The sequence below is a fragment of the Megalobrama amblycephala genome, linkage group LG2 (genome assembly GCF_018812025.1).
Source record: "Megalobrama amblycephala isolate DHTTF-2021 linkage group LG2, ASM1881202v1, whole genome shotgun sequence".
Taxonomy (NCBI): Eukaryota; Metazoa; Chordata; class Actinopteri; order Cypriniformes; family Xenocyprididae; genus Megalobrama; species Megalobrama amblycephala.
In genome coordinates this window covers 43400032-43410978 of record NC_063045.1, presented here as the reverse complement: position 1 = coordinate 43410978, position 10947 = coordinate 43400032, and the positions used below count along the sequence as shown (strand labels likewise).

At 37.4% G+C, this 10947-nt stretch overlaps 1 protein-coding gene across 1 annotated transcript; it reads left to right on the top strand.

The window, feature by feature from the left end:
• The first annotated feature begins 6441 nt into the window (after positions 1-6441).
• avd (avidin) lies at positions 6442-10377 on the top strand. Its single transcript, XM_048181724.1, has 4 exons — positions 6442-6642; positions 6768-6978; positions 9984-10104; positions 10189-10377. Exons 1-4 carry the CDS (start codon positions 6520-6522, stop codon positions 10217-10219), a joined length of 486 nt encoding a protein of 161 aa, XP_048037681.1. The 5' UTR covers positions 6442-6519; the 3' UTR covers positions 10220-10377.
• The last annotated feature ends 570 nt before the right edge of the window (positions 10378-10947 follow it).

Sequence of the window (10947 nt, the reverse complement as noted above, 5' to 3'; positions counted from 1 at the left end):
TAGTCTGTGTTTGTTTATATCGCGCTGCCTTTCTACTAGTGAAGTTAGAGCAGTATTTTGATTTCCTGTCTTGAAAAATGTCGCCATTGTAGGTCATTTATGCTGAATCGAGAATTGTAATAGGAACTCACGATATCGTTCGTGGGAAAAAAATGGACGGTAATACAATTTTCGCCTTGGTTGAGAAGGTGAGGGAAGACGACTAGCAAATGTAATAATGTCACTAAATAAATCCACTGCCTTTCACTCAAAATAATCACATAGGCCTACTTTGCTGAGTTTTGTATTTGGTTTCTGTAATAATTAACATTATGTTTTAGAATATGATCACTCGGCTTGTGAATGAGTATAACTTGCACACAGCCACTTCAGAACTGTTCACGAGCTTCTATGTGTTTGATTTTGGTTGTCATTTGTTGAAATAAATACAAAAATACAGCATGTCTGTGTCCTGAACGTGACCCTCCGATTCTCCTCCGTGGTCATATGGGAAAGGGGAAAGTGAATATTTACAAAAACAACATTAAAACTAGTTACATTTACACGCTTCCAACAAATAAATGGATCGACTTCTGTCAGCTTGTTGAACACATTTTTTTTATTTGGACATTTTCTACCATACCATGGATGAAGCAGCAGCGCGTGACACTGTTCTCATGGTAACCAGAACAACATTGTGAACAGAATACTACAAAACTGTGAAAATACCAAATTATAATTAAATAGGATAAAATATATTCTCCTCCCTGCAAACGATAGCATGAAGAATGTGAATATTTAACCAAGTCAAAAAGGTAAGCAGGTAACGTATCCATCATTCATCAACTTATTTCGTTTTTTAACTTTAAAAGTTGTCGCCTTTTATAGTGTTTTGCGTCTGCTGATACGCAAATGAATATGGATACGTTACCTGCTTACCTTTTTGACTTGGTTAAATATTCACATTCTTCATGCTATCGTTTGCAGGGAGGAGAAGATATTTTATCCTATTTAATTATAATTTGGTATTTTCACTTCAGTTTTGTAGTATTCTGTTCACAATGTTGTTCTGGTTACCATGAGAACAGTGTCACGCGCTGCTGCTTCAGCCATGGTATGGTAGAAAATGTCCAAAAAAAAGTTCACCATTTTTGGGTGAACTAACCCTTTAAACTTTTTACTGTGTCTCCTTAATTTTTTAAAAGCATTGAAATGTTACATTTGACTATTTTGGGCTTGTTTCCTACCTTTCCCCTCTGTGAAAATCAAGAAAATTCTACTTTGCAGTTTTTCCTATTAACCTGTAAAATCATATTTTCAATTTCTATGTTATGTGTACGATTTGTAATTTTATTTTTCTGACAAATAACTGCTGTCACCTAGTTTCTTTCATTATCATGCCATTTTTTGAACATGTTTTTTAAACATAGATAGATAGATAGATAGATAGATAGATAGATAGATAGATAGATAGATAGATAGATAGATAGATAGATAGCAGTGGCGTGCAGTGGTGTTCTGAAATGAGGAGGCACATTTTTTATTTATTTATAAATCAATGTAAATTCATGCATTACTCTTAACGTTGACACATCTTCCTTGTTAAATGAACATTAACTTACATTACATCAAAAAAAGAAAAAAAGAAACCAAAGACAATTCTATTTTGTAATTTTACATTAACAGTGTAATGTTCTATTTATCAAAACCAAGTCAATCTCATCAAGTTAATGTTTTAAGCATTTCTACATTCATTCCAAAATAAAAACTAAAAGGCAATAATAATTTAAACTATATATTTTATTTGTGTATTGATGTTTTTCTTTTTAATAGTCAACTTAGGCTATTTTGGATCATCAGTCGTGCTCCGTAAACACCATCTGTCACAGACACGAAGATGTATTTTTGATTTCACCAAGCTGATTGCACTAAAAACCCCGCAGTCAGCATGCTTTCAGTCCATTTCAAGTGACGTGACATAAAGCGGTGATATTTAACTGGGTGATCCGTTTACTTACTTTTCAATTAGTCTTCCCATTAACGCCATCATTTGTTCAGTCAAACTGACGCACGGAACGATCACGTCAAGAGGTGGGATTTATCGCACAAACCAATCATATCCAATCATAACCAATTAGATCCAATCATAGCGCGATGGAGACATTGCCTCCTCTCACGTGACTTTCCCCCATTCATTCTCAATTACCCCCCATAAAACCCACCACACGCCAGGGGTCTGATGATTTTCTATGGTTTCCTATGAGAGCAAAGGGAGGCATGTCCCCTGCTGAAACTTTACCTGCGGGTGTCGCTGTTGGACAGTGTTCCTTTAGAAATACGAGTGACTTGTGCTCTTTTTAATGTCATAATTTGTAATATTTGTGTTGTTTTATATGTAATATGGATTATTTTCTCATCCTATTTTTTTGAGGAGGCACTGCCTCCCTTGCCTCCTCTGAGGAAACGTCCATGATAGATAGATAGACAGACAGACAGACAGACCTAGATCAAATGGAAAAGATTTGCTGCCAAAACAGGCAATTTACTAAGGAAATGTTTTAAAGCTTTTTCACAGTTTTCAAGGTTGAGCCAAAAACTAGTAGGTTTTTGAAATAATCTCCATTATTTAATGAACGATTTGATTGACAGCAGTGGTACTAGGCCCAGTTGCTTAGTATGAAGAGTTCTACCATATAGTATGAACATCAGGGGTATGTGCGAAAAATCGCATGATATACAATCCTTTAGGCACACGAAAAACAGAAAGGTGCCCCCGAGTGGCCGATTTCTTTCGAAATTCTCACAGCCCTCTAGGGCCATGAGTCAAACAGGCACAGCTGGTTTGGTTTCAATCAGCCTCTATTAACCTTATCTGACTTGCCAATAGATTTTTTGAGATATGTAAATGTTCTCATAGACAATCACAGCACCTTGAACAAAGACACTGCATACCAGTTTTCAAGTCAGTCAGACTGTTGCGTAGCTATAGCCATTTTCATGTTTGTTTGTTTTTTCATTTTATAGCACCACCAAGTGGCCAGTTGCCATGTCCTTTTTTACACAGCCACAGACTGAGCATGTACATTGGTGTACCAAGTTTGGTGAAATCATCTCATTCCGTTCAAGAGTGATAGCCGTGTTAGTAAAAGTGGTCATGCCCACTTCAAACATTTTGGTGTCCCTTCACGGACATGAATGGAAATTTACACTTTTTTGATAATTATTGACAATCAGACTCCAGAGAATCTTTCTGCACTGGTTTGGTTCCGATTGGGTGAAAAACCTAGGACTTGTTTGCAAAAGTTTTTTGAAAAATCCAAAATACCCGAATCCGTGCGTTTTGTTCATCTTGAGCCATGTATTACAATGATATAACACTTACGAAGCCTACGATGAACAGTTTAGGAGTTATGAACCATTACGTACTTTTGATCATTGTAGCGCCACCATCAGGCTGATCAGGGCAATCCTCTGTGATGTTGTAGATGGGGTGGGTTCTACCATCCCTCAAAGTTTCAAGTCTCTACGACAATATGACCTCCTTCATATTGGTCCCCCTTTTGCTTCCAAAACAGCCCTGACCCGTCGAGGCATGGACTCCACTAGACCCCTGAAGGTGTGCTGTGGTATCTGGCACCAAGATGTTAGCAGCAGATCCTTTAAGTCCTGTAAGTTGCGAGGTGGGGCCTCCATGGTTCGGACTTGTTTGTTCAGCACATGCCACAGATGCTCAATCTGGGGAATTTGGAGGCCAAGTCAACTCCTCAAACTCAAATTGTTGTGCTCCTCAAACCATTCCTGAACCATTTTACTTTATGGCAGGGCGCATTATCCTGCTGAAAGAGGCCACTGCCACCAGGGAATACCATTTACATGAAAGGATGTACATGGTCTGCAACAACACTTAGGTAGGTGGTACATGTCAAAGTAACAGCTACGTGGATGGCAGGACCCAAGGATTCCCAGCAGAACATTGCCAAAAGCATCACATTGCCTCTGCCGGCTTGCCTTCTTCCCATAGTGCATCCTGGTGCCATGTGCTCCCCAGGTAAGCGACGCACACGCACCTGGCCATCCATATGATGTAAAAGAAAATGTGATTCATCAGACCAGGCCACCTTCTTCCATTGGTTCGTGGTCCAGTTATGATGCTCACGTGCCCACTGTTGGCCCTTTCGGCAGTGGACAGGGGTCAGCATGGGCACCCTGACAGGTCTCCAGCTATGCAGCCCCATACACAACAAACTGTGATGCACTGTGTATTCTGACAGCTTTCTATCAGAACCAGCATTAACATCTTGAGCAATTTGAGCTACAGTAGCTCGTCTGTTGGATTGGACCACACGGGCCAGCCTTCGCTCTCCATGTGCATCAATGAGCCTTGGCCACCCATGACCCTGTCACCGGTTCACCACTGTTCCTTCCTTGGACCACTTTTGATAGATACTGACCACTGCAGACCGGGAATACATGATGAATACATGCCTGATCGGTGTATAATATTAGTCATTTCAAAATCAACTTTTGATTTTCCATTAAAATTCCTTTAATATTTTCATCTGACCTATAAAGCTTTTAGACTGTAAAAATATTCAAATTTGTTTTCAGCATCCTGAATATTAGCAAACATTTTCACTTGTTTTAGACATATACTCAACTATAAAATAATTTTATTTCTACTTCTGCTTCTTCCTATTATTATTCTGATTTATTTTGGTGCCATGCATCCCTACTGAGTATAAGAGGTGGAGAAAAGATAGATGGATTTTTTACTGTGTATTTTGAGGTTTGTTGTTAAACTAGCAATGATGTCCAATGGGACAAGGATTACTGATGCAACCATTGCCCAAGTGACACAATAATCCTTTCAGAGAAGAAAGAGAGAAAGCAAAGGTACAGAGATACAAACACCTGTTCCAAAAGGAGAGGGACAGAAAAAAAAAAAAAAAGAAAGAAAGAAAGAAAAAAAATCAGGCCACACTAGGCACAAGCTGCAACTTCTATTAATATTTACACATCAATCTTCTGCATTCTAGCCTCCCAAAAAAACTTGTACATATGTATATTAGGGGAGCGCAGCTATTTTTGTGCAGCCATATTGCATGTTAAAAAAGAAAGAAAACAGGGCAGATGACCACTGCTGTCTCTCACATGTGTGGTGGTTTCATCTATACAAACTCTGGCTGATTCAAACTCACAGAAGAATGTAGCTGTAAAATGAAATGAGGAGAAAATACAAAGTGAAAGAAAAAGCTTTAGTGACTCTGAACGAATATAATGAGTACATAACATAATGCTCTCTGAAATGCCACATAAGTGTTGCTTCCTCTCTGCAGCTGTTGAGTGAAAAACCATTAATGGCACACAGGGCCACGCAGCAGCCCGGAGTAACCTGTCATTTCGCACAATGTTTGCTTGCTGAGTCATAAGAGGAAGATTTTCTCATACAGCGGAAGCATATACTTTAAAATCAGCTGAGGCAGACTCACATAAAATACCAGATGTACTGGGAATTGAAAAGGTCAATGGCATTGGATGATAATTACTACAGTTTGGGAGCATTCATTTGTATTGTATGTCACCTGCCATTCTTTTACAATTCTGTTTAATGAATTATTTTGTTTGTTCATAACGTTTACCATTTAAAATCAGCTGAAAAAACTAAAATAAGATGTTTAATGGTAGGTTCCAACATGACGACTTGCCCCACTATTGGTCTACACACAAAAGTTTCAAAAGTTTGGGGTTATTTATTTGATTAAAAATGCAGTGGAAAACAGTAATATTGTGAAATATTATTACAATTTAAAATAAGTGATTTCTATTTCACTATATTTAAAAATGTAATTTATTCCTGTGATGTTAAAGCTGAATTTTCAGCTTCATTACTCCAGTCTTCAGTGTCTCATGATCCTTCAGAAATCATTCTAATATACTGATTTAAGTTTTCGAGAAACATTTCTTATTGTTATCAATGTTAAATACAATTGTGCTGCTTAATGTTTTTCTGGAAACCAATTATACTCAAAAAACAGCATTCATTTAAAAATATAATTTATTTGAAATATAAATCTTTTGTACCATTATAAATGTCTTCACTGTCAATGAGACTGAGAATGAATGAGAGAGAATGAAAGAGAAATCTTAATGTTCATTGGACTATTTGGAAATATAGATGGAAATGTTTAAAAGATTTTCCAATAGATTTTTGTGACCTTACAGAAATTGACTTTCAAAAAAATAGCCTAAATGTACCTGAGATCGGCTTTTCATCTGAGTAAAAAGTGTGACAACTAGCCCCGATCTTCGCTATATTGTGCAACTCTTTGATCGTCAGTAAATAGCAAATCATTATAAATAGTCTTTTTAAATATTTATCTTCTGAGACAACACTGCCTCCCTCTGGTAGTTCTAATTAGTAGTTTCCAACTAGGGAAAAAGAAATAGCCTACCCTAATTTAAATGCGACCAATGACAGGATTACCTGCATATGCAAATTAATTAACTCCAGATTACCGTAGGCATGGTGAAGAGTGAAATATGACCCACTATGTCCCACAGTTTTTGAACAAGATGAGCTCATTAATGTGGTATTTGCTTTTTGTGACTTTGATAACCTCTCGAACAGTGCTTGCAAATGAGTCCTCAACGCTGGATATGAAGGTATTTGACTTTTAAGTGTGGAGTTGTAAAAAAAAAAAAAAAAAAACTAATTCAGAGCATTAATTAATGTTTTGAAAAATTAACTTTTTCATGCATGTAACGAAAGCGATCGTTGATTACCTAAGGTCGATGCTTGTAATATTACCGGCGTTTGGCGGAATGAGCTGGGCTCCACGCTCCATGTGAAGGCAGAAGGGTCAGAGGTCAGAGGTGTTTATCAGACCGCAGTGGAGAGCACGCGCGGCGCCGCTGGTGAATACCGCACAGCACGAGTCCTCGGGATAGTTGGTGATGGGATTCAACCTACCGTTTCATTCTCCGTGCTGTGGGAGAAAGGTAGAATGCCCTTAAAGTAACCACACATTTCCTCAACAATATTTACTTGGTTAGGGGTGACTGGTCAATGTTATTTTTTTAATGCTCAATGGCCCGGTTTCACAGACAGGGCTTAGCCTAAGCAAGGATTAGGCCTTATTTCAATTAGGATATTTAAGTAACTTTTATAAACATACACTAGAAAAAAAAATTACTGGTGTGTGCATCTTGAGTCAAAACAATGGCACTGACATATTTTAAGATATGTCAGTGCAAGTTGCTTTCAGTTAAAACGGCTCAAACATGCATTTTAGTCTAGGACTAGCCTAAGCCTTGTCTGTGAAACCGGGGGTATATGTCTCAGGCTTTATCCCCCGGTTTCACAGACAAGGCTTGAGCTAGTCCCAGACTAAAATGCATGTCTGAGCTGTTTTAACTGAAAGCAACTTGCACTGACATATCTTAAAGGTCCCGTTTTTCGTGGTTTTTTGAAGCTTTGATTGTGTTTATAGTGTGCAATATAACATGTGTTCATGTTTCACGTGTAAAAAAACAGTATTTTTCACATAATTTACTTATCTGTATACCGCTGTTTCCACTGTCATAAAAACGGGCTGATGACTTCCTTGTTCTATGAAGTCCCTCCTTCAGAAATACGTAACGAGTTCTGATTGTGCCAGCGGTTCCTGTGTTGTGATTCGACAGCAGTTTAGCGAACCTTGCCCGGAAATGCCTCTTACCATAACGTGGAGATGCAGCGCTCAGTGTTATTGTAAACATGTCTTTAATTTTACCCTATCAATTTGAGCCGGAATCAGACCCGGTGATTGGACTGCGGGATGAAAATAACAGCGTTTCGACGACATGGCGACAAACACACTCTACAAACGCAACTCTTGTGTATTCCTGTGGGCGGAGGTTAGTCAAAAAACTGTTTTAGTGACGTCATTAAAGAAGGAAGTAGAGGGATGTAGTCCAAACTGGCCGTTCGATGTAGGCGACTTCTGTTAAATAAAATATCTCGCTTGGCATTGAACTTTGAGCTTTAAAATTTTACAGATTTTATTTATACTCTAACAACAACATTACACACTACACTAACTAAAGTTTGAAACATGGGATCACGAAGAACGGGACCTTTAAAATATGTCAGTGTCATTGTTTTGTCTCCAGATGCACACCAGTAAAGTTTTTATTTTTCTAGGGTACGTTTATAAAAGCTAATTAAATGTCCTAATTGAACTAAGGCCTAATCCTGGCTTAGTCTAAGCCCTGTCTGTGAAATGGGGACAAAAACTGTTATTCTAAAAGGGAACAGAAATATTTGCATATTTGCACACTGTAATGTGGTTGTATGGACTTTTTTTTTTTTTTTTTTTTTTTTTTCTTCTCGGTTAAAGGGATAGTTCACCCAAAAATGAAAATTACCCCATAATTTACTCACTCTCAAGCCATCCTAGGTGTATATGACTTTCTTCTTTCAGACAAATACAATCAAGGTTATTTTAAATAATGTCATGGCTCTTCCAAGCTTTATAATGGCAGTAAATGAAGGATGAAATTTTGAAGCCCGAAAAAAAATGCAGCCATCCATCATAAAAGGTTTCCACACGGCTCCAGTGGGTTAATAAAGGCTTTTTTTTTTTTTTTTTTTTTTTTTTTGGAAGCGAAGTGATGCCTTTGTGTAAGAAAAATATATTTTAAATTTTAAAAAATAAAAAGACTACCTTCCGGCAGGCGGCCGTATGCATTGATTTATGGTGAAAGAGTGAGCTCTGACCCGACACATAACGTATTGATGAATGTGGAAGTGCAGAGGAGAGAGCAAAACAAAACACAGGTCATGAATTAGAAGTCTAAAATGAGAATTTTTTTAGAGAGAAATGTCAGAGGATTTCGATATAAGAGAATACGAGCTTGAGTTTGCTGCGCAACAATATTTGTTTGAATGGCGTCAAAGCTTATGCTACTCCTACATCGCATCAGGCGTTACTCTTTTGGCACAAGTCATGCATATGGCTGTCTGCTGGAAGTCAGTTATTTTATTTTCATTTATTTTAAGTTATTTTCATTTATTTAAGTTATTTTAAGTTTTAAATATGGATATTTTTCTTACACAAATGCATTGTTTTGCCTTTATTAACCCCCTGGAGCTGTGAGGATATTTTTTATGATGGATGGTTGCACTTTTTTGGGTTTCAAAATCTCATCCTCTATTCACTGCCATTTTAAAGCTTGGAAGAGCCATGGCATTATTTAATATAACTCTGATTGTATTTGAAAGAAGAAAGTCATATACACCTAGGATGGCTTGAGGGTAAATCATGGGGTACTTTTTTTTTTTTTACCATTTTGTGTGAACAATCCCTTTAAGAATTGTCAGTTGTTAAAATCAAATAAAAAATCTATTAATATAAAAACTTAATATTGAAAAATAATTGGGAACAGAGTTAGCCTTTGCCTTCACCCATCCTAAATTATCTTTGATCAGAATTTGTCAGTGGTGCTACTGCTTCCCATTACCTTTTAATTAGTTGCAACATCACTGATATGAAAACATGCCAGCCAATGGTTAATTAATGGTGATTTTGTTACTCAAGATAAATTAATAGAGCACAGTAGTTTTAATGCATACATGAGTTTCATTTTTGAAGGAAAAAAAAAAAAAAAAAATCAGACAGGAAACACCACCACAGAATGACACAGACAATACCATTTAGAATGACTTAGCATGGTAACTGCACTATTTGCCAAACCTTGCTTTTTAATTTTAAGATCCATGGTTACTTCTGAATGGACATCATTGGTTTTTTGACAGCATAATGCAGCTACTGCATTTATCAGCAGGGCTTAAGAAGGCGACTCAGTCAGTTCCTCACTTCCTGCTGGTAACTATGGTAACTTGTCAAACTATGGTTATAGTGGGTGTTTTTGTGTTTGTGTGTGTGTGCTAGGGACCTCTGTATAATTTTGTTCACTTTTGTTAGGAACACAATGCTATAATGATGTGACAAAATGTTTTGCAGGTTCATGTTCTGCTTGGGTCGGTCAGTGCTTTATTTTACATGACGGTGCACAAGTGCTGAAAACATTCTGGATGTTGCGCAGTGTAGCCGACAACTTGGCTGGTGACTGGGGAAGTACCAGGTAAGCTGTGCGGAAACGTGAGGATTTGTTTGAAGTGCCTATTGAATGTCTACGATTCCATGTCTCCCTCTTTTTGTGTTCTAGGTTGGGAGAAGATCTTTTTTTCAAGACTTGAATTTCAAATTAAGTCTGTAATAGATTCAATGTCATTTAAATTCTTTAAAGGTGTTGCTTTTTCAAGGAGCTTGAGCTTGTAGTATTTAAACCTACCGAGACATTTAAAAGCCTTGTATAAAACCCTGAAGCTTAATAAAAGACAGAACAAAAAAGAAACCACTAAATGGTTTGTGACAGTCTTTACACAGCTGATATTTCTTCACTTTCAGGCTGACATTACTTGTTTGATCTTTTAATACTAATTCTATACTAAGTGTTGGGAAAGTCATTTTAATGTTAAACTAATTTAATTTTAGTTTAACATGTTAGAAGTAAACCATTCATATCGTAGGTTCTTTTCCTTAAAGGGTAAACTGGTGCTGTGTTTGAGCTTCCCAACCAGGTCCACATAGCAATGTTGACTCGATCAGTGGAGTGAGTTTGGTGATTCTAGTGGTTCAGAAATGGAATTGAAAAATACAGCATCAAACAGAATTGAAAAATTGGTTTCCCAAGCACTCCACCGGCTCCCTTCGGCCACCCAAACCTCCAACTTGTCTGCAGGTAGTCTAATGCAGTTTAAATTATGCATGATCTTGTCATTGCAGTTACAAATGCTGCTTGGAGATGGGAAAACTAGACTAAAAAAATCATCCAGTTTACACAGTTGGAGAATATACAATGACCTGCACAACTGTTCAGTTTTTTCAACCTCTCTCTACAGGCCACCTTCTCCTAACTGATCTA

Bases quoted from the DNA above. Each gene is read 5' to 3' on its own strand.
- avd (XM_048181724.1), top strand. From the start codon at position 6,520: ATGACCCACTATGTCCCACAGTTTTTGAACAAGATGAGCTCATTAATG. The intron at 6,979-9,983 runs GTAGAATGCCCT...AATGTTTTGCAG, and splicing joins CTCCGTGCTGTGGGAGAAAG to GTTCATGTTCTGCTTGGGTC. The intron at 10,105-10,188 runs GTAAGCTGTGCG...TTTGTGTTCTAG, and splicing joins GGTGACTGGGGAAGTACCAG to GTTGGGAGAAGATCTTTTTT.